We start from the raw sequence: 24,678 nt of genomic DNA, 5'->3' as shown, positions 1-24,678 counted from the left end.
AAAACTATAATAATATTTGGCAGTGGGCACATAGAAAAGTATGAAGTTTCTCAGTATGTTTGTCATGCTTGTATGATAAACTCCTGAAGATATTTATCTCAATACATGACCACATCATTCTAAACCTGCCGAGCTTCGCTGGCGAAGCTCTTAACCCCAGAGGGTTAAGACTGAAGCTATACCATCAGCTGAGCCAGACGGGTGTTTCTAAGAGCTCCCAGAGGTTTTCACTGGCTGCACGGTGACTCGTGCAATGGCCCATGCACAGGCTGCTAAACCGTCTGAAGTATCAAGAAACACTTTAGCTCCTGCCTGAATTACCAGCACCATTGTCTTGTGAGATCACTGACGCACAGAAAAATTATCAAAGTTTGCAGAAATATTTTGTGTTGGCTTTGGATGACACTAATTTGGATCATGGTTACTTTGTGCAGAATAGTTTGTTGCTTCTGTAGGTACCATGCGCCATCTTGTGTCTAAGAACTACAACTCCCAGCCAACTTCCGCGTTGACCTACGTCACGCCTGGGCGGGATCACATACATCACATTCTTTAGGATTCCATAAGATACTTGGAAAACTCCATTTTCGTCATCTCTGGTGTCTGAACTCAGCGAAGAACAGACCATAGAGAGACGCTCACCATTGGACCATCCGAAACCACGTTTCAGTGCGTTTTACTCCTTCTGTCTACTCTTGATCACTGTAGACTCCGGAAACACGCGCGCTTTAACTCAAGCGAGTTATAAACCGGTTTTCAATTATTATTTTAAGTACGTACGAAAACTGCAAGCAAAAGGCAGTTTTTCTTTGTTTTTCATGTGTTCGGGAAGCGGCTGGACCCTCCTGGACCCGTGCACGGTGCTTTGAACAGAGCTCTCCCTTTTCACGAGCTACGAAGCCTCTTCAGAGAACCTCTTCCTATCACAGAAGAGCTGCCTCTCCAGAAAGACTGTGCTTTCTACAAAAAGGCGAGATCTTGAAGTAACACTGGCATTTGGGGCAATAAGACTAGTTTTAGAAATTAGTTATTCACTTAGTGTGAAGTTATATGCAGGAAATGAAGTGTGCACACTGAATATTAATTTTATAATTTGTTATTGTTGATTTAAATTGGTTAATCAATAAGTTTTTGCATGTTCTCTCTCCTTCCTAACATCCTAATTTCATTACTCACACATATCTTGACCTCATTAAGATTTCAGTAAATTGAGTAATACTATAGAGCTAGGGGGTGATCGGTCTGGAAGAGCCTTCCGTTGTTTAGCTAGCAAGCTAGATCTAATTCTCTTTGTTCTCCATACTAGGCCTTAAACGTGGCAAACTCCTCCCCCCTCCTTTGTTCTTTACCAAGAGGTCCTTATCTCAACTTTAGATAAAATCTTAAGTCCTGATTCAATTCAACCTTTATAGCAAATTCTCCTGTGCCTACATTTAAAGCCATATATATCAGCTGGATAGTACAGTGGTAACGCTCACTGACTACGACGCAGGAGATCGGGGTTCGAATCCCGGTCGGGGCAAAACATCATCCAGTAAGGGTAGTAAGGGTTCTTAGGCAAAAACCCCTCATGATATATCAGCCTACCTCAGGAATGAGTGAAGACATAACTGATAGAGTCATACCGGCTCAGACGTCGCCCGGGTCAACAAGGTCTGTGTCAGTTGCTAGGGAACCAGGGCAAACTGATGAGAAATGGGCTACTGGAACAAGACATCGATAGACGAGGACAGAAAATACGGATTTGCTGGAATGCTACTATACAAGCAATCCCAGAGAGAGGGGATACATGCAGCGAATGTGGGACCATTGGATACTTCGAAACCCACAATCAGAACCCACAAGGCTAACAAAGAAACAGCTATTAGCCCAGTGTTCCAACATCTGTAATCGAAATCTGCTATCACAACTAGAGATTAATGAAATACAACAACGATGCTACGGCAAGGGGGAGCCAGGAAGACAGGTCAGTGGGGAGATGTCATCATCCCCACAACCAGAGATTGGGTACCAAGCCCCAACAGCTAACAGCCTCAACACGTGACCCAACTGGAAACCTGGAGCCCCCGACGAATACCGAAGCTGAGTTGCCAAGTACCTTCAGAAGATCTGAAGACAATCTCCACAAGAACCATCACTGAGACCAACAAGCTGATACACAGTACAGCAACAGTAATCATGGAGATGCTTGGACACAAGGTGGGCTCGGGCCATAAACAGTATCCACCATGGAAGAGACGATTAGAGGCCAAGATAAAGGCAGCACGGAGAGAAGTTAGCCAGCTAGCTGAACTACAGAAAGGGAACATGGTGAATAAAGGGGCACCCAGGAAGTACAACTCACTCTCCATACCAGAGGCACTCGAAACTGCCAAACAGCGACTGGCCACCCGGTTGAAGAGATACACCAAGGAGGGAGAGGCCAGGAGAATAAACAAGCTGTTCTCCACTGAACCAGCCAAGGTGTACGGTCAGTGGCAGGGGAACAACAACCGGTCAGACCCACCAAGAGCTGAGGTGGAAAAATACTGGAAAGACATATGGGAAAGAAAGGCATCACACAACACCGATGCCCAATGGTTAGTGGACCTAAGAGCTGACCACAGCAACCTCCCAGAACAAGAACCAGTAACCATCTCAATGGCAGATGTCCAAGAAAGAGTGTCAAAGATGAAGAGCTGGACAGCACCAGGCCCCGATATGATCCATACGTACTGGCTGAAGAAGCTAACTGCACTCCATGAACGCCTAGCAGCACAGATGAACCAGCTGCTGAGGGATGGAACCCACCCAGAATGGCTAACCCAAGGCAGGACAGTCCTAATCATGAAGGACCCCCAGAAGGGACCCATCCCATCCAACTACCGGCCAATTACCTGTCTCTGCACAACATGGAAGGCCCTGTCAGGCATGATTGCGGCAAAAATGAGTAAGCATGTGGCTCAATACATGAGCGAGGCACAGAAAGGAATTGGCAGTAACACCAGAGGCGCCAAGCACCAGCTACTGGTCGATAGAACAGTTGCCCGAGACTGTAAGAAGAGAAAGACCAACCTGTGCACTGCCTGGATTGACTACAAGAAAGCCTATGACTCAATGCCACACACATGGATACTGGAATGTCTGGAACTGTATAAGATCAACAGGAACCTAAGGACCTTCATCCAGAACTCAATGGAAATGTGGAAGACAACCCTAGAGGCCAACTCAAAACCCATTGCCCAAGTCAACATCAAGTGCGGCATATACCAAGGAGATGCGCTATCACCACTGCTGTTCTGCATAGGCCTGAACCCCCTCAGTCAGATCTTCACGAAGAGTGGCTACGGATACCGATTCCGTAGTGGGGCAACAATCAGCCACCTGCTCTACATGGATCAAGCTGTATGCCAGGAACGAGCGAGAAATAGACTCGCTGATCCACACCACCCGGATCTACAGCGATGACATAGGGATGTCATTCGGATTGGACAAGTGTGGCCGGATGGTCTCAAAGAGAGGCAAGATGATCCGGACTGAGGGGATTGACCTACCAGAGGGCAACATAGGTGATATCCAAGACAGCTACAAGTACCTTGGCATCCCACAGGCTAATGGAAACCATGAAGAGGCCACAAGGAAGTCAACCACAGCCAAATACCTCCAGAGAGTAAGGCAGGTCCTGAAAAGTCAGCTGAATGGTAAGAACAAGGTCCGAGCCATCAACATGTACGCACTACCAGTCATCAGATACCCTGCTGGTATCATAAACTGGCCAAAGGAGGAGATAGAAGCCACAGATATCAAGACTAGAAAGCTCCTCACCATGCATGGAGGGTTCCACCCCAAGTCCAGCACCCTGAGACTATACACTAAGCGGAAAGAGGGAGGCTGAGGGCTAGTGAGCATCAAGACCACGGTCCAGGATGAAACATCGAAAATCCGAGAATACATCAGAAAGATGGCCCCAAAGGATGAACTGCTAAGTGAATGTCTCAGGCAGCAAAACCTTGATGAGAGTGCAGAGGAGGAGGAACAGACAACCTGGAGAGACAAACCCCTACATGGCATGTACCACCGTCAGATAGAGGAAGTGGCTGATATCAAGAAATCCTACCAGTGGCTGGATAATGCAGGACTGACAGACAGCACAGAGGCACTAATCATGGCAGCACAAGAACAGGCCATAAGCACAAGAGCCATAGAGGCCAGGATCTACCAGAGTAGATCAGACCCAAGATGCAGACTGTGCAAAGAAGCCCCTGAAACAGTCCAGCACATAGTAGCAGGGTGTAAGATGCTAGCTGGATCAGCGTATATGGAGAGGCACAACCAAGTGGCTGGGATAGTATACAGGAACATCTGCAACCAGTATGGAATAGAAGTACCCAAGTCCCAATGGGCCATACCACAGAAGGTGGCTGAGAACAACAGGGCCAAGGTTCTGTGGGACTTCAGCTTCCAGACTGACAAACAGATCCTGGCTAACCAACCGGACATAGTGGTGGTGGACAAAGAGCAGAAGAGGGTGGTGGTGATAGATGTGGCGATCCCAGCTGACGCCAACATCAGGAAGAAGGAACATGAGAAACTTGAGAAGTATCAAGGGTTGAAAGTGCAGCTGGAACGGATGTGGAAGGTCAAGGGTTGCGTGGTCCCCGTGGTAGTGGGGGCACTTGGGGCAGTAACCCCCAAACTGGGAGAGTGGCTCCAGCAAATCCCAGGAACAACATCTGAAACCTCAGTCCAGAAGAGCGCAGTCCTAGGAACAATGAAGATACTGCGCAGAACCCTCAAACTCCCAGGCCTCTGGTAGAGGACCCGAGCTTGAGGATGACATGGATACCACCCCCCCGCCGGGGGTGAGAAGGAGATTTTTTTTAATATATACACACACACCACAGATGACCGTTTGAATGTATTTTAATTGTTAACTTTTTAATTTTATCACACACACTAGGCCTGGAAAAGCACATGCTAGCCTAGCATCCCTTTGTTCAGCTAGCCTACAAAGGTAATCACTTGGAAAGCACATGGTTAGCTAGCATCCCTTTGTCCAGCTAGCCTACAAAGCTAATCACTTGGAAAGCACATAGCATTCCCCTTTGTCCAGTTAGCTTACAAAGCTAAATCTGCTTACACACACACATTCTGTTCAAAGATTTAATTCTGCTGCCATTCAATTATTCAAAAAATTTTTTTTCTTTTCCCTTTTCTTTTTACTTTTTATCTTTGTTATAATAAACTCCATTATTATTGGAATTTTGTGTGGTGTCTGTCTGCTGTTTCGATACTTTTGAAGTCGCCCAGATCACAAAAGAACTATTAAGCTGTATATTAACATTGGATGCAGTCTGGTAAGTGATCAAAATTCTGAGTTATATCAAATACTGAAATGATTCACTAAATGATTCACTTGAATGATTAATTTGAATGATTCATTTTAAACGATTCAGTGAGACTGATTCCATGGTATGATTCAATCCAGATGAGTCAAATTAAACAATTCAATGGGATTGAATCAATTTAATTATTAAAGATTGATCACTTAACACCAACCTACATACACAAGCATAATTACACCTACACTTCGAAGGTGGTCACCATATGCTAATACTGATGTGGCAGATCAGGTCATGCAGGTGGTGATGCCTGAAAACTACCGTGATGTAGCGTTAAAAACAGCACGTGGGAAAACTTCTGGTCACTTCGGAGTGAAGAAAACCTACAATCAAGAAACAGTTTTTTGGGCTGACGTTTTCCAGCCCAAAATATGTTCAAAACCCGCCAAAATGCACTTGAAACCCCCCAACTGGGTGGGTAACCGCCCAATCTGGCAACATTGGAAGTAAGGCGGAAGGTAGTTTGTCGACGTCACCTCAAGACGACGCCAATGATTGGTCAAATTTGCGGGAAATTTTCAGTGATTGGATATAATTGCAACACTGCCCTGAGTTCGCGGGGATTGATTGAATTTGCAAATCGCAACATCCTGGAGGGACTGTTTATGAAAATTAGGGACTGTCTTTTTAAGGGGAGCTGTTGCCTTTTGGCTTTGAAATGGTCATTTTTTTATTCTTTCCAAGCAGCCTGTCTTGCCCTAACTGCCTCCTGCCGCTTCTCAGATGAATGCAGGAAACAATAAATGTTTAAAAACTGCTCGTACTCGTTTGAAGGAGTCTTGTGAATAGCGGTATTTCTGCTCTTCACAAATTTATAAACGTGGTCAAAATCTGGGTCAGCCATTGTTGTTGTATTGAAGAAAGAAAGCGTGTAGAGCTAGCTGGCAACACTGATGTGGCGCGAAATTTTTAACATGGCGGCCGCCGATTCGCACATTGACGGATGATCATTTTTTCATTTTTAAAAAGTGTACGCCTGGTCATTAACCCCCTCCCCCCCGCGTACGGTTTGTACGCTCGTGATAATGATGAAAATTATGGATGACCCCTAAGTGACATCCCATTCCTAATCTATAGGGTTCAATATGACATCGGTCCACCCTTTGCAGCTAGAACAGCTTCAGCTCTTCTGGGAAGGCTGTCCACAAGGTTTAGGAGTGTGTTTATGGGAATTTTTGACCATTCTTCCAAAAGCGCATTTGTGAGGTCACACACTGATGTTGGACGAGAAGGCCTGGCTCTCAGTCTCCGCTCTAATTCATCCCAAAGGTGTTCTATCGGGTTGAGGTCAGGACTCTGTGCAGGCCAGTCAAGTTCATCCACACCAGACTCTGTCATCCATGTCTTTATGGACCTTGCTTTGTGCACTGGTGCACAGTCATGTTGGAAGAGGAAGGGGCCAGCTCCAAACTGTAAAAACAGTCTGCATGCCTAGGTGCTTGATTTTATACACCTGTGGCCATGGAAGTGATTGGAACACCTGATTCCGATAATTTGGATGGGTAAGCAAGTACTTTTGGCAATATAGTGTATGTTGATCTAGCAGCACTAAGCTTTTCATCAGTATGTCTTCAGGAAGCTCTCTTTCCCAACTAATTTGAATGCTGCCAATTTTGTTCGATGCCATTTGCGTTCCAATTTTCGAGTGGTCTTTTTTAAAGTGCGAATGTCATCGTTATACCAGGGTGCTAATTTTTTCTCTCTAATCATTTTCCTTTTAAGTGGAGCAACATTAAAGTATAGCAGAACGTTGACTCTAAGCATTCAGTTGCCTGATCAAGTTCAGTGATCTAATCAAAGTTGATAACTCTGGGAGACTATTTATAAAACTCTGTGCAGTAGTTGACGTGACTGTACGTTTAATACAGTAGTGTGGTGAGGTGCATATATTATTGCTCAGACATATTTTGAATAAGATGAGATAATGATTTGAGATGACATCAGACTGTGGAAGTGTGGCTTTATTTTCTATATTTAACCCAAATGTTAGCATTAGATAGTGTGTGTGTGTGTGTGTGTGTGACCACCATTATGGGTAGGTCCTATGACATTCTGATTAACCCCTACTGAATCTAAAATGGATACGAATGCTGTTTTCAAAGGGTCATCTGGGTTATCAAAGTGAATAATTAAAATCTCCAACTAAAGCTTTGTCTAAGGAAATGACCAGGTCTCGGATAAAATCCGCAAATTCAGAAAGAAAATCAGAATATGGCCCCGGGGGCCTGGAAATAATAAGTAACGGAACTGACTGGGTAGGCTTATTTTTTGAGACTACATACATTATATTAGTATGAAGAACTTCAAATGTATTAAATTTATAACCAGCTTTTTGTGTTGCACCTAGATAATCATTATAAATAACTGCGACACCTCCTCCTCTGCCAGTGAGATAAGGCTGGTGTATAGAACTGTGTATCCAGGAGGACTAGCTACATTTAATGCTATATATTCATTTGGCTTAATCCATGTTTCTGTTAAACACAGTACATTAAACTCCTGGTCAGTAAGTTCTTTAACAATTAGCACTTTAGATGTAAGAGATCTAGATCAAAGGTACTGGCAGCGGCTGTACAGTCAGTATGATCCAATTTTATATTGATTAGGTTACTGGAACAAACGCTGAGAGTTTTCTACTTTTTTGTTTAGCTCGGGAAACACACACAGTCTTGATGTAGTGGGCCCTGAGTGACAACTCTGTGAAGCTAGCAGACAGTCGGTTTAGCCTGTTCGTCTGCTCCCTGGCCTTGGCTCTGGATTGTCAGAAGTTAACTAGACTTGTTCCGAGACTATGACCTATGCTGCAAGAAATGAGAGCAGCACCTTCCCGAGTGGGATGGATACTGTCCCGCCCTAACAGGCCAGCAGTGCCCTCAAAATTAGTCCAATTATCTATAAAGCTCACATTGTTTTCAGAGCACCACCTGGACAACCAGCAGTTCAGCGACCATAACCTGCTGTAAGGTACATTGCCACACTGCATTATGATGGGGCCAGAGCATACTACAGCATCCGACATTGCCTTCACTAATTTAAACACCTCTACAAAGTTACTTTTAGTAACCTCAGACTGACAAAAGCGTATATCATTAGCTCCTCCATGGATCACTATCTTTGAGAACCTGTGCTTGCCTAGGACCTTAAGATTACCTGCTGTGGCCGGTGCCCTGGCTCCCGGTATACACCTGACTAAGGCTGCTGGTGCCCCTAAAGGCCTAGCTAATTTCATGTGCCGTATGATGGAGTCTCCTATAACCAGAGCTCTTTCAGGTTTCTCAGCGGGTGCGTCACTGAGGAGAGCAAACCTGTTCAACACGTGAAGTGGAGAGGAGTGGTGCTCCCGTGGGCAAGCCTCAGCGGTAGCTTTCGCTTTATGCTTATGCCGCTGAGTCGTCACCCATTTGCCCCACTGTGAGGACTCTAATGTCGGACTCCACCTAGGGCATCCAGACTTTCCCTGCAAAAACTACACTGATCTCATTCTCACTAACTCTCTCTAAAGTCTGGATATGCGCCTCCAAAGCTGCAATATTCTCTATCAGAGAGCTAACTAATCTGCACTTATCACAAATAAAGCTATCATTCGTGACGGAGGAAGAATGACAAAACATCCTGTACTCAGCATACTGAACAAGCTGAAGGTGTGCCATGATGAATGGATTAATGTACCTTAATCGAAGATCTGTTGATATTAAAGCAGATCCGATGTGGATGGCCTCCGCTTGTGGTAGCTTTTGATCTTGGCTTTCTTCTGAAAAAATTTTAAATGCGGAAAAAGGAAATTGAAAGTACAATAAAAAATTAAAAGGATACTGGAAAATTATTTGTAGAGAAAATAAAGATTGGTGACTAATGCCAACACTTGTGGAAAAAGGACTCATTGGAAACCAGGAAGTATGTCACACAGAATGTACATGCGTCTAGACAAATAACCCTTTTTTTCCTCCTGTTCTCCTCTTTCTCACCCTCTCTCTCTGTCTCATCCTCTCTTGCTGTCCTTCTCTCCTCTGTCTTGCTCTCTCTCCTCTCACCCCTCTGTCATGGTGTTTCACCTTTTTGCATGCTCTCTCTCCAGTCTCTCTCACATGCTCTCTCATCTTTGTCTCTTTTGCTTGCTGTTTCTCTCCTCTCTCTCAATTTCTCTTGCGTTCTCTCTCCCATTTCCCTTGTGCTGTGCTCACTCTCCTCCATTTCTCTTGCATTCCATTCTCTCTCTCGCGCATGCACAAAATAAACGTTTTAAGGATTTAGACTTGATGACCTTTTTTTTTTTTTTTTCCTCCCCCCCCGTTTCCTGCAGAAGTCTCGAGTACAGAGACAGCCCGGGGCACACTATCTACTCCATCAAAACGGCCCTGTGATTCAGGTACACTGTGTCCTAGCCTTTTCAAGTGTGTGCGCGTGCACATATTAATGCACATCTTTGTTCATTTAATGGATTAGAATGCTTAAGGATTTTTGGGATGGAGTTAACACTGCTATTGATGAAATGTTTTCAGTTTACTGCTACTACCTGACAGGAGAAATGGTATACTGTGAACAAATGTTGTCTGAACGTTTCAACAATTAATATGTCCATCTCTAGATGTATATGCCTGTATTAATATGTCCATTTTATCTGAGAATAAAAAGAATAGTAAAATGCATGCTTGAAGGGTTAGTCAAATGGAATCCTTCACACTGAGCATGATCGGGGAATAACTATTTCAAAGTTCAGGATGGGTTCAAATGGTAATTAAAGCTTATTATTAATAGCAGCCTTCTGTGGTTAATTAGTTGAAGCAGGCAAAGTTTAATTCATCCTTTTGTTTATCAAAAAAAACATGTTTATTCAGCAAATGTGGGGGCCAATGCAAGAACGCTAACATGTTTGGTTTTTTTTGGGTGTCTCTCTTTGTCAGTCTCAGGTTCAGAGAGTGAGGCCTCCCCAGAGAAGCGGGTGCGTGTCGGCGAGTCCTCTGAAGAATCTCAGCGAGGGCCTAAGCAGAAGAACCGTAGGCGCTGCCATCGCTGCCAAACCAAACTCGAGCTTGTACAGCAGGAACTTGGCTCATGCCGCTGTGGTCAGTGTTTGTTTTCTGGTATTATTTGTCCTGTTGCACCCTTTAACTACCTCACCAGGCTATCATTTGTAAATGCATCAAATTTCTGATTTGAAATGGTAGCCCCGCCCATTTCCCCAGTGTTTGAGTTCATGAGTGTGATCTCAAAATCTATCCACTTGTGTTCAGTGTTTCTAAGATTAGATGGTTACCCTGTCACGTGAACTATATTTGTTTATATGAATATTATGTCATAAGATGTGGATAAATACATTTGCACATTTTTCATCAGGTTTCAGTCGATGATGTCATTAGCATTAGGTTTGAATTGTAGCCTATTAAGCAGCATTCCCAGTGTGAGTGAGCAGCAGCAGCTGGCACTTTAATGGCAGAGCCTGCCGTTTTGCTAATGCTCTTACACTGATCCTTCATCAGTTCAGGTCTGAGTGGAGATTATCTTGCTATGCTCTTTCTATGAAGTGACTCCTGTTGTTCGTCAGTGCTACTCAGCTGCCTCTTTTATCTCCCTAATAGCTCTTTTATCTCCATAAGCATGCAAGAGCGTGTGTGTGGGCTCCGCGTGTATACTGATGCTGTTCCAGCTGCATTGCCACATAACCCATAATTGTGAAACTTTAATTGAAGCATGCTGAGCTTTTAATCATCACTCTCTCTTGTTAAGAACAGCATGCGTATTAAGTGTGATAAGCTTCTTAACAAGTCTCAGCTCTCAGTGGATTGTTTGACACTTTCACACACGCTTTTGTATTCACAAAAGCGTGTGTGAAAGTGTCAAACGATCCTTCTCTCTCTGCTTTGTTTTGTATTTATTTACAAAATAAATTTTTATTTTTAAATTTTATTTTTTAGGATACGTATTCTGCATGCTCCACCGGCTGCCTGAGCAGCACGACTGCCTGTTTGACCACTTGGGTCGTGGGAGAGAGGAAGCTGTGCTTAAGATGGTCAAGCTGGACCGTAAGGTGGGCCGATCCTGCCAGCGCATCGGAGAGGAGTGTTCCTGAACACACATGCAATTATACGCGCGCGCACACACACACACACACACACACACACACACACACACACACACACACGTATACTCCCTTTCCAGTCTCTCTTCCCCTGATTCAACTGAGGCCAATGGTGCTTAGATCCTCAGTACTGAACAATGTTACACGCACCCCACTCACTTAGCACTGTACACACACGCGCACACACACACACTCTCTCTCTCCTGGCTGTGACACTCCTCACAACTGTCTTAATCTCCTTCCTGTGGATTTTGTCGGAAGAACACCAACTCAAAGAAAAAAAGGAGAAGCATCTACTGGCATTTTTGGCATGCTGTAGTCATCTCTATTTTTTTCCTCTGCCAGTTTTGATTCTACAGTCCATCATTATTAAAAAAAAAGGAAAGAACCAGCCTTCTGTTGTTCTGTCAGTTTAGGTTTTCAAATAGAGGTCACAAAGTCAGGGGTCATTCCCAAATTCCCAACATGAAAACCTCCATCAGGCCACAAAGCTGAAGAAAGCATGATCTTTGATTGAGACTGACCTTTGAACGCATGAGAGGAATCAGGTTCCACCTGCCAACCTCCTGCCAACCTTTCATCCTCAACCTCTGGTCTATTTGGAGAATTTTTTTTTCTTTTACCTCCAGAAGCTCTTATTAATATTTAACCAATTTCACAACCTTGTCACATTTTTTTGTATTTTGGATTGGAAATGTTAGTGTGGCTCTTTGGCCTTGGAGATGCCCTCTGCTGTCATTTTAGAGGTGGCACTGTGCCTCACTTTCTCACACTCATTCCCTTACCTGCGCACACATGCATGCACATACATACATACATAAACATGAGTTGTTTTGATATATTATGTTCATCTGCACACAAATGTGTGCGCCCAGCACATGGACAGAAGCTAAATTGGTACCCTTTGGACCGGGTTCATTCGGCATTGTGCACCCCAGGGCTTTATGGGAACTGTAGTTCAGGTCTACATACACTTCTGTATACGTACAGCTCCACTCAGACTTCATATGATGTATTTAGTGATGCTCTGCCTCCAGAAAGCTACAGTTCTCAAAATGATTCTTCCCTCCTTTCACTTCTTGCCCTTTCCCTGTTCTGGTTGTCCTTTTCATTCATCCTTCATTTTTCTTCTCACTTTCAGTTTTTCACTTTCCCTCCCTTTTGTCCAACACACGGTTATCTCGTCTGTCACATTTTCCAAGTGGCTTTAGGAGGGACTGGGTTTTGAAGGCTGGAGGCAGAATGCTGAATATACCTTTTTTTTCCCCCAAACTTTAAACCGTTTTTTTTTCTTTCTGTTAAAAGGACAGAGCCGAAGACATTAAGTGAATATCCTGTATCTTAAAGAAATCCTTATTTAACCATCTTTGTGTTTCTGATTAACTCGCACTAGCATAGAGCTGCGTTTCTTTTCCCTCTTTAGGTTAACCTTGTTAAAGAGATAAAAAGCAGTATGGATAAGATAATTCTGTAGCCTCTCTTTGGGTTTATTTGTTGTGTTTTTTTTCTCCTTTTTTTTTCTTTTTCCCTCCTTTACTTTTTGCTGAAAGAATAAACTGGATTAGTGAAGTGTGTTGGTTTCTGGTGCTTTTAAATCTTCGAGCAGAAAGGTGTGTGTGTGTGTGTGTGTGTGTGTCTTTTAAAAGACTTCAGTGTCATTCATTTCTCTTCTTCTGATAGTGTTACTATCTTGAGAAGACCAGTCCACTATTAGTGTTTCAGATGGAAATGAGGTATTCCAAGTTTATCAAATGTTCACAACATTGAAGCCTTTTTTAAAAAATATGCTTTAAAGGAGAACTGAAGTAATTTTTAAACTTGCTTTATTTCTTAATTAACGTGTTATTCAATTACATTTTTGGTTTTAGTAACCTTATATCGTGACTCATATTGGCAACTAATTGTAATAAAATATTATACACTATATTGCCAAAAGTATTTGCTCATCCATCCAAATTATCGGAATCAGGTGTTCCAATCACTTCTATGGCCACAGGTGTATAAAATCAAGCACCTAGGCATGCAGACTGTTTATACAGTTTGGAGCTGGCCCCTTCCTCTTCCAACATGATTGTGCACAAAGCAAGGTCCATAAAGACATGGATGACAGAGTCTGGTGTGGATGAACTTGACTGGCCTGCACAGAGTCCTGACCTCAACCCGATAGAACACCTTTGGGATGAATTAGAGCGGAGACTGAGAGCCAGGCCTTCTCGTCCAACATCAGTGTGTGACCTCACAAATGCGCTTCTGGAAGAATGGTCAAAAATTCCCGTAAACACACTCCTAAACCTTGTGGACAGCCTTCCCAGAAGAGTTGAAGCTGTTCTAGCTGCAAAGGGTGGACCGACGTCATATTGAAAGGATTAGGAATGGGATGTCACTTAACCTCATATGTGAGTCAAGGCAGGTGAGCGAATACTTTTGGCAATATAGTGTACTTATCGGCCTATTCGGTTTTTAGCCACGTTGAATTTGGTTTGTTTAGTCCACGGCAGACGTCACTTATCTGCACGATCTTCACAAGATTTATACGAGACTTCGAAACGTGAAGTGTCAGCCAGGTGTCAGTGCTGCCTTTTTGAAAACTGTTTTCCAAACGAAATATTGCGCAAAAATGAGTTTAAATGACAATTACTGCCTACTTTTTTCAAACTTTCCTGATTGCTATCAAAACAAACAAAACTTCCGGCTTGATGACATCAGCATTCGACAGAGGGCGTGCGCGTCTTTTGACAGTGTTGGCAGATGTTGGTCACTTTGATTTCCGCTGTACATTTTACTTCCGTCCTACGATGTCTCGCACAGGTCTCAATGAATCTCGTTTATGGCCATTGCTTTGACACATGGACTTATGTATTACATAGCATATTTCAAACACTCAATTTGCTATAGCAGTGACAAAATAGCTATCAAAAATGCATTCCTATATTTAATAAAATGAGAGAGAGAATTTTTATTAAAAATTTGCCTTCAGTTCTCCTTTAATGTCTCCAAGAAATCATTTCATTCATCTTATTGCATTATTTACAGTCAAGCTGGAAAGTCCGCACACCCCTTTCACCTTCTCCACTTATTACGTTACAGACTTATTCTACAATAGATTGAGTTTATTTTTTGTCTCAACATTCTACAGAAAATAGCCCAAAATGACTGTGAAAGCAGGTTTTTAGACATTTGTGCTAATTTATTTATTAAAAATCAAAATGTAAAATATATGTGCACAAGTGTGCACACCCTTTGATATGACACCCAAAAGTGAGCTGAGGTGCATTTTGTTTCCACTAATACTGCTTGAGATGTTTCTACAAGTTAATTGGAAACCACCTGTGGTAAATTCAATTGATTGGACTTGATTGGGGATTGACTACACCTGCCTATATAAGGTCCCACAGTTGACCGTGCACGTCAGAGCAAACTCCAAGCCATGTCAAAGGAATTATCTGCAGACCTCAGAAACAGAATTGTGTCAAGGCATAGATCTGGAGAAGGGTACTGAAAAATTGCTGCAGCTTTACAGGTCCCAAAGAGTACAAGTCTGTGAATGTCCTTGAGTGGCCCAGCCAGAGCCCCAGACCTGAATCCAATTGAACATCTGTGGAAGGAGCTGAAAATGGCTGTGTACCGATGCTCCCCGTCCAACCTGATGGAGCTTGCAAAGATATGCTGAGAGGAATGGGCAGAAATGTCCAGAAATAAGTGTGCCAAGCTTGTAGCTTCTTTCCCAAGATGCCTTGAAGCTGTAATTGCTGCCAAAGGTGCATCAACCAAGTATGAGGCTAAGGGTGTGTGTACAGATGTGTAACCCCTAAATAACTTATTTTTGTCAGTAAAATAATATCTTCTAAAAACCTAGTTTCACTTTGTCATTATGGGCTATTTTGTGACAAAAAATGAACTCAAGCTATTGTAGAATAAGTCTGTAATGTAATAAAACATGGAGAAGGTGAAAGGGGTGTGTAGACTTTCCGGCTTGACTGTATGTGTTTCAACATTTAGTGCAATTCTTTTATTTTTTTTAAAGAAGCAGCAGCCTTTATTCATCTCGCACACATTTTCTATGCATATCCTAGCTTATTAGGAAGCTGGAGTCAGAGCTCAGGGTCAGCCATGATACAGCACCTCTGGAGCACAGTTGCTACCATGCTCCAATATACAATTCTCCTCTTCCCCTACAAGTTATGACATGAAAAAAAATCCCCGAAGCTGTAATTCATGAATGGTCCACTCCACATAATCGGTCAGTTTGCGTTTAATCACAAAACAATAAAGGTTTCCTGAATCAACATTTCAGCAGCTTCAATATTGGTGTCCCTTGCTGCCGATTTTCTGAATCAAGCTGAAAGGTTGGTCTACTCCGCTGGTGCCACCATGATTGAAAATCACGTGACTGCATTCCTGTGCACTGATTGGCCAAAGCTCAAAACAGTGTTCATGAACTCAGAGCTCTATATAAAATCTGGAGAGCTCATAGCCTATTCCCTGCTGTAGAGACGAGTGAAGCCATCTGGCTGCCATCTTGCCACTCACATTGCATGTATTGCTGGGTTTCACGTGACGTCACATCCGCCATATTAATTATTCAAAACTTTTAGCTGGTGGTCTACCAAAGCTCAGTTGACAGTGTTTGTATGGAGAAGGTGCTTTGCTCGCATGAAAAATGCCTTACACTTGAGTTGTTTTAGGTTGTTTGAAGTTGTTTGAATCGATCAAACCGTGAAACTGAAAAGTTTCTTCAGAGTTTCCCATGAATTAATAAAGGGTGAACGAACACAGGATTTCACAAAAAGACGTTGAGAAAGGTGGCTTTTGAACCTCTCGCTGAAATCGAAGGGAGCGAAGTCGAAGCATGCTCGAGTTTGCAGTGATCACTTTGTGAAAGGTTTGTATATCCCTCTCAGCTATGTCGTTAGTGTTTTCCAAGTACTTTTCTCGCTGTGTGTCGTTATTTTACGGTACTTTTTTTAGTCATGAAACGCTAAAGTCCCCAGCTGTTTCTTTGTTTACTCCTCATAAAGTCCATATGCATGAAGGTGACGACAAAATTCTTACCCAGCCATACAGTTACAATGTGCCATGATCACTTCTCTGTCTTGTTTAATTAAGATCCAGGTCTTTGAAAGAGGTTTCTGATGATCTTTGTGAATGATTTATCTGAGAGATAAGATTTATCTGAGAGATAAGAGTGAACACAAGTGAGAATCAAGTGAACCATTGTTTATTTGCACTTCAACTTGCAGCGCTTTGTTGTAAAGACGTGAACAGAAAGCTTAAAAAAATATATATGCTTACACAGGCAAAAGCAATACAGGATTCCTTGAGCAGCAACTTGATGCCGAGGTCCTTTACCTAGTCACATGCAAAAAAAAAAAAAGTTGTAAGCTGCCATACTCTTCCACGCTTTCATCTGTTTTGCAGTGTAGAAGGATGTCTGCAACACCAGATAAGTTCCCTGACATCTCAAACTGACTGAAGGGTAGTTTTCGAGATTGTATGACAAATCCTTCTTTCCCAGACTGTAGAGGTCTATTCCATTGCACATGGCAATCTTCTGAATATATCTAAAGTGAGAAGTGGCTTCTAAGTTACGAGCATACTCCAAGTTATCGCTAGTTGTTTGCACTACAGCAGCCGTTTAGACCACTCTTATCAGCTATTTCACTTCTGGTAAAACCGCTAAGAAAAGTCACATGACTGAAACCCAGCAATTTGGCTTGCATGTTTAAACTGTTGTATCCGATTAAACTTGCCCCAAGAAAAGTATCTCCTGCCTTTTTTTTCCCTTTTCATTACCTCCTGTTATTTTCTACACTTTACCCCATTCCTTACATATCATTATAGCACTCCCCTTTGTTTTGTTTTTCTTTTCCAGTCCAGTCTCTGATCATTTTTTAATGGCTCTTTTACTGCTATAATTATTTCAACAGAGATTTCAGTTTTTCTCTTATACAGTGTGTATTTTGTGTGTACGTACAGTGGTGCTTGAAAGTTTGTGAACCCTTTAGAATTTTCTATATTTCTGCATAAATATGACCTAAAACATCAGATTTTCTCACAAGTCCTAAAAGTAGGTATAGAGAACCCAGTTAAACAAATGAGACAAACATATTATACTTGGTCATTTATTTATTGAGGAAAATGATCCAATATTACATATGTGAGTGGCAAAAGTATGTGAACCTTTGCTTTCAGTATCTGGCGTGACCCCCTTGTGCAGCGATAACTGCAGTTAAACGTTTCTGGTAACTGTTGATCAGTCCTGAACACTGGCTTAGAGGAATTTTAGCCCATACCTCCATACAGAACAGCTTCAACTCTGGGATGTTGGTGGGTTTCCTCACATGAAATGCTCACTTCAGGTCCTTCCACAACATTTCGATTGGATTAAGGTCAGGACTTTGACTTGGCCATTCCAAAACATTAACTTTATTCTTCTTTAACCATTCTTTGGTGGAATGACTTGTGTGCTTAGGGTCATTGTCTTGCTGCATGACCCACCTTCTCTTGAGATTCAGTTCACGGACAGATGTCCTGACATTTTCCTTTAGAATTCACTGGCATAATTCAGAATTCATTGTTCCATCAACGATGGCAAGCCGTCCTGGCCCAGATGCAGCAAAACAGGCCCAGACCATGATACTACCACCACCATGTTTCACAGATGGGATAAGGTTCTTGTGCTGGAATGCAGTGCTTTCCTTTCTCCAAACACAACACTTCCCATTTAAACCAAAAAGTTCTATTTTGGTCTCATCCATCCGCAAAACATTTTTCCAACAGCCTTCTGGCTTGTCCACGTGATCTTCAGTAAACTGCAGACGAGCAGCAATGTTCTTTTTTGAGAGCAGTGGCTTTCTCCTTGCAACCCTGCCATGCACACCATTTGTTGTTCAGTGTTCTCCTGATGGTGGACTCATGAACATTTAACATTAGCCAATGTGAGAGAGGTTGTCAGTTGCTTCGAAGTTACCCTGGGGTCCTTTGTGACCTTGCCAACTATTACACGCCTTGCTCTTGGAGTGATCTTTGTTGGTTGACCACTCCTGGGGAGGGTTGCAATAGTCTTGAATTTCCTCCATTTGTACACAATCTGACTGGATTGGTGGAGTCCAAACTTTTTAGAGATGGTTTTGTAACCTTTTCCAGCCTGATGAGCATCAACCACGCTTTTTCTGAGGTCCTCAGAAATCTCCTTTGTTCGTGCCATGATACACTTCCACAAACATGTTTTGTTAAGATTAGACTTTGATAGATTCCTGTTCTTTAAATAAAACAGGGTGCCCATTCACACCTGATTTCCATCCCATTGATTGAAAACACCTGACTCTAATTTCACCTTCAAATTAACTGCTAATACTAGAGGTTCATATACTTTTGCCACTCACAGGTATGTAATATTGGATCATTTTCCTCAATAAATGACCAAGTATAATATTTTTGTCTCATTTTGTTTAACTGGGTTCTCTTTATCTACTTTTAGGACTTGTGTGAAAATCTGATTGTTTTAGGTCATATTTATGCGAAAATATATTAATTCTAAAGGGTTCACAAACTTTCAAGCACCACTGTAATATAACAACACACAAGTGCAAGTTTAATTGAATGACAATTTAACACAAGCTAAATACACGCAATGCGAGTGGTAAGATGACGGCCAGATGGCTTCACTCTGACGAGCCTGTGAGCTCTCCAGATTTTATATAGAGGTCAGAGTGTGGACCTTACACGCCATGCTGTTTTATCTATCAGTATCCCCCAACCAACGTGGCCAAATAAACTTGAAAATAATGATTTGAAGCCACATAGTGTATCATAAATTTAGACTTTGTGTACTACTTGTTTAATTTCCAACGCTTCCATACCATGACACGGTGTGTTGAGCCATTTTTGTTACTCATTTTGACAGTTCACATTTAAAACTTTTTGGTGCGTGGTTTCTGGCAGATGAATTCAGTGTCACTCACCTTTCAACTAATCAGTTCACAGCAGTGCATCATGTGATTTCCAAAATGACAGTGCCAGCGGAGTAGACGAAGTTTTCTTCTTGGTTGGAAAAAAAAAAATCAACCATTTGGCTCAATATTATAGACTTCAATTGAATAACATATTGGGCTGAGTAATCTTTGAGTCATGATCCAAATAAGGTTGGTCGACTGGCCGTGGAGCTAGCAGTTTACGAAATATGACTTCTAACACAGGAACCCTCAGTTTTGGGATTTTTCCGTGTCATAACTTGTAGGAAAAGAAGACCAAGGAGGATTGTGTATTGGGGAGTGTAGCGACTGTGATTTGGAGCAGAGAAGGTTAAGCACCCAGTGGCAACGTGGTGGTGGGGGACCTTGAAACCCTGTCGTTCTGATCACAGCCTTAACCGTTACCCACCTTTCCAATGTACTGTGGTATGTGGTCATATCAGAACAAATCTGTGAATCTAAATTTTATTCCCATTGCCAAGTGATTATGCCATCAGTTTATGCCATTAATCTTGCTGAATGTGTTTTGAGCCAGGATACCAAGAGTACTGAATGAATGAATAAATAAATAAATGAAATAAATGCGTAGCAAAGTGCTGGGAATTGTGCAGGCCAGTGATTGCATAAACATGGAATCGCTGTAATAAACATCAAATCGCTGCAAGTCAAACAGCTGCCATTTGAACAATCGCGTATTAGTGAGAATAATTATTCTTCCAAATCATACAGAACGGCAATCTTCAGTTTTAATCTCTGATCATATTTCTGACAGAAGACCTGTAAAGTTCTGTTGAATTGCCCAATGTGGTGCAAGAGTAGAGCCAAGATCTGGAGACCAGTCCACGAAAATTTGAACAGTTGTTGAGTCTGTTCGGCTTCATCCAGTCACAGAGTACTGAGTGCCAAAACATTGTATTGTAAATATGTGCTGTTTGTATGTTGTATATATGCTTCAATGCATGAAAGTGTTGTTAGGGGTTATCTCTCCATTTGCTTTCTTTCATCCAGCTGAAGATGGTGACACAGACATCTATGGTGTTCTTGTTTCATGCCCCACATCTACCTTCATTGGAAGTAGAACAAATGGAAGAAAGTGAAAGCTTGCTCCTCTTCAAATGATGGTTCTAACAAAGATAAGCATCGCTCAGCATCTCCAGAGATGGTTCTGCACACTAAGCCAACCCAGGGAGCGCACGCATCAACCACACAGGCAGATGGCCTAAAATATTCATTGATTATTTGCACTAGAAAAACAGATAAGCAATATTGGCTCACTTTAAACTGACCCCATGTACACAGTGTTGCTTTGATCCAGAGCCTTGCATTAGCCTTGCATAACCTTTCCACAGTTTGTGTTACAGCCTGGAACTGAAATGAATCTACATAAAATAGCCCAGAATATTGAAATGGGAGCAATTAATGTTATTTACAAATTAAAACTCCACCCCTGAACTCTTAGTTATTTACTAATCCCCTCTGTACTGACTGTTGATGGACAGAGTCATAGTTGTGCCATATTATGTCCATGTTTTAATAGTGGGCTGTTCAAAGTAGACGTGTAACACAATACCACTGTCGGTATCCGTTTGCTTCATACATCAAATATTTGTATTTAAATGGAAGTTGGCGTGGTCTTACAAGCTTTGTTTATCCTGCAAGCTTCATGTTCAAGCTTGTGCTTGAACCACATCAAATTGAAAATCTGCTACTCCTTTTGTGACTTTCTTGTTGCTTCCCATAGGATTTAGTCTCAAATAGATGGTGAGCTTTCTTAAGAAAGGAATAAATAAATAAAGTAAATTGTCTGCTTACTGTTCTTATTTGTAGTTGTTTAATACATTATCTGTTTACTCAAAATAATGTATTTGGTTATATCTCTCATTCAAGTCCTTTCCTTTCCCCACAAAATTCTAGGGCCTTCCAGGTACATGACACTAATTGTAGATAAATTTATTCAATGGGGTGAATATTTCATGGCTTTTACATTTATTTGTAAAAGAAAAACAAATGCATACATATTTATTTATATATATATATACACACACACACACACGTGGTCATGTGAAGAAGAAAAAGCCTAGACTTGAGAGAGTGTACTAAATGTCAGTACATAAAATATCATCTGGCCCTTACCAGGTCTTAAAATTAGGCAAATGCAACCTCAGATGACTAATAATACATGATATATTCACCCTGTCATTATTTATTGAACACAAAGTAAGCCAAAAATGTAGTAGCAGTGTGTGGGAAAAATTAAGTACATCCTTACTGCTTCCATAGAAATTATGAAGGCAATTAGCAGCCAGGGCGGCACGGTGGTGTAGTGGTTAGCGCTGTTGCCTCACAGCAAGAAGATCCGGGTTCGAGACCTGTGGCCGGCAAAAGCCTTTTTGTGGGGAGTTTGCATGCTCTCCCTGTGTCTGCGTGGGTTTCCTCTGGGTGCTCTGGTTTCCCCCACAGTCCAAAGACATGCAGGTTAGGTTAACTGGTGACTCTAAATTGACCGTAGGTGTGAGTGTGAATGGTTGTCTGTGTCAGCCCAGTGATGACCTGGCGACTTGTCCAGGGTGTACCCTGCCTTTCGCCCGTAGTCAGCTGGGATAGGCTCCTGCGACCCTGTAGAACAGGATAAAGTGGCTTGAGATGAGCAGCCAGGTGTTGCTGATCAAATGAATTTGATTAATTGATCACATTATATATGGATGTGTGTGTGTGTGTGTGTATATATATATATATATATATATATATATATATAAGGGCATGCTACTTTGTGACATGCCACTCAAAATTTAAAACGGCAAGGAGAGCTTTACATATGGGTTAAAATTAATAGTTGTAGTACTCTGGTATATACTAGTGCATCTCAAAAAATTAGAATACCATGAAAAAGTTCCTTTTTTTCATAATTTAATTCAAAAAGGTAAACTTTTCTATATTCATTACATGTAAAGTGAAATATTTAAAGCCTTTTTTGTTTTAATTTTGATGATTATGGCTTATAGCTCATGAAAATCAGAAATCCAGTATCTCAAATTATTAGAATATTCCCTAAGATCAATCAACAAAAGGATTTACAATGCAGAAATGTCCAACTTCTGAAAAGCATATTCATTTATACACTCAATACTTGGTTGGGGCTCCTTTACCATGAATTACTGTATCAATGCAGTTTGGCATGGAGGTGATCAGTCTGTGGCACTGCTGAGGTGTTATTGAAGCCCATGTTGCTTTGATAGTGGCCTTCAGCATATCTGTATTTTTGGGTCGGGTGTTTCTCATCTTCCTCTTGACAATACCCCATAGATTCTCTATGGGGTTCAGGTCAGGCAAGTTGGCTGGCCAATCAAACACAGTAATATCATGGTCAGCAAACCATTTGGTAGTAGTTTTGGCACTGTGGGTAGGTGCTAAGTCCTGCTGGAAAAGGAAATCAGCATCTCCAAAAAGCTCGTCAGCAGATGGAAGCATGAAGTGCTTTAAAATCTCCTGGTAGATGGCTGTGTTGACTTTGGACTTGATAAAATACAGTGGACCAACACCAGCAGATTACATGGCACCCCAGATCATCACAGACTGTGGAAACTTCACACTGGGCTTCAAACACCTTGGATTCTGTGCCTCTCCACTCTTCCTCCATACTCTAGAACCGTGATTTCCAAATTAAATGCAAAATGTACTTTCATCTGAAAAGAGGACTTTGGACCACTGAGCAACAGTCCATTTCTTTCTCTCCTTAGCCCAGATAAGACACTTCTGACATTGTCTCTGGCTCAGGAGTAGCTTGATATTAGGAATGCAAAAGTTGTATCCCCTTTCTTGAAGATGTCTGTTCGTGATGGGTCTTGATACACTAACACCAGCCTCAGTCCACTCCTTGTGAAGCTCTCCCAAGTTCTTGAATCATCTTTTCTTGACAATCCTCTCAAGACTGCAGCCATCCCTGTTGCTTATGCACCTTTTCCAGCCACCCTTTTCAGCAATGACCTTTTGTGGCTTACCCTCCTTGTGGAGGGCATCGGTGATCATCTTCTGGACAACAGTCAAGTCAGCAGTCTTCCCCATGATTGTGGTTGTGTGTACTGAACTAGACCGAGAGATGCACTGTGTTCATACTGTTTTACTCAAACTCGAAATGAAATATTCTAATATTTTGAGATGGGTTTTTTTTATGTTTTTGTACTGTATGCCATACTGATTAAAATTAAAATAGAAAAATGCTTGAAACATTTTAGTTTATATGTAATGAGTAAGTGGGGGGAGGGCCCTTGAGGAGTCTGTAATTTTATTTTCCTTTAAATATCAATACCATTTAAAGATCACAATATATGCTGCTAACTAATGTAAATGTAATGTTTTGGGTAAATAAATCGTTTGATTAATGGATTTGAATTGTGTGTCCTAGCCTACATATAGTGTCTGGGGACAGCCCCCCCCCCCCCCCCCCCCCTTTGCACGAAATGGTTTAGTCCGCTTTCACCGAGCTTTTTAACTCGGCGCATTTAACGTCGCATTCATTTTGCTGAAGCAGCACTGCGCAGTATAGACTATCTGTGCTATGGAAGGTGATGCACAAGAAAACAAAATATGGTTTTCAGAAATGAAAAGAGAGGCAGGAAAGAGACAAGAAAAGAAATGAGGGAAAGCAACTGCTCACAAACTTCTTTCCCAAGAAAGTTGAGCCCAAATGTGAAAGCAAATAGCCTACATTAAATGAACACCCGTGGTTACAAATGCTTCAATACCACCGCGATTGTCAGTGCTCAAAACTGCACAACACAAAATTAGAAATAACATGATGCCTTTTTTGTTTGCATTGCAATAGTATACTAATCGAAAATTAAATTAATATTTATTATTGGGCCACAACATAATTAGGCTAATAGCCTAATTTAGTCTCAATGTCATAGGTTCATAAGGGTAGGCTGTTAAATTAGTAGCAAAGCTAACTTGTGAAACGCATGACACTCAGTTTCAGAGACGGTCACAGAGGGGGATGCAGCAACAGACCCCTAATCCTCTGATACTGTGGATTTGAGACAAGGTGAGCCTTTAGTTTAAAATGAAAGCACATAATTTTAGCTATTTTTACTGTAATGTGTTAAGCAACACTAAAGTCATGCTCTGTGTTTTACTGAAGCCTATGTTTGGCTATAGCCTAATTAGAATAAGAGACTAAAAGTTTACATTTTTGTCACATCCATAAGAAAAATAAAATGCCACATAGTTTTTTATGATGCAAATGAATATA

At 41.8% G+C, this 24,678-nt stretch overlaps 1 protein-coding gene across 5 annotated transcripts in view; it reads left to right on the top strand.

Moving 5' to 3' along the window:
- zfand3 (zinc finger, AN1-type domain 3) overlaps window positions 1–21,230 on the top strand; it is a 144,372-nt gene extending 123,142 nt beyond the window's left edge. For 3 of the 5 annotated variants that reach the window (XM_060925331.1, XM_060925330.1, XM_060925327.1), the window contains exons 4-7: window positions 9,682–9,747; window positions 10,283–10,444; window positions 11,294–11,406; window positions 20,439–21,230. In XM_060925331.1, coding sequence (XP_060781314.1) covers window positions 9,682–9,747; window positions 10,283–10,444; window positions 11,294–11,406; window positions 20,439–20,549 — 452 coding nt within the window. In that variant the 3' untranslated portion in view covers window positions 20,550–21,230. Of the gene's footprint in view, window positions 1–9,681; window positions 9,748–10,282; window positions 10,445–11,293; window positions 13,028–20,438 lie in introns of those variants that run through there. The other 2 variants (XM_060925328.1, XM_060925329.1) reach the window with 2 other exon arrangements.
- The last annotated feature ends 3,448 nt before the right edge of the window (window positions 21,231–24,678 follow it).

The sequence above is a fragment of the Neoarius graeffei genome, chromosome 7 (genome assembly GCF_027579695.1).
Source record: "Neoarius graeffei isolate fNeoGra1 chromosome 7, fNeoGra1.pri, whole genome shotgun sequence".
In the NCBI taxonomy this organism is placed as follows: domain Eukaryota; kingdom Metazoa; phylum Chordata; class Actinopteri; order Siluriformes; family Ariidae; genus Neoarius; species Neoarius graeffei.
Note: the sequence above shows the minus strand (reverse complement) of the source record. Positions and strands in the feature narration are given on the sequence as shown.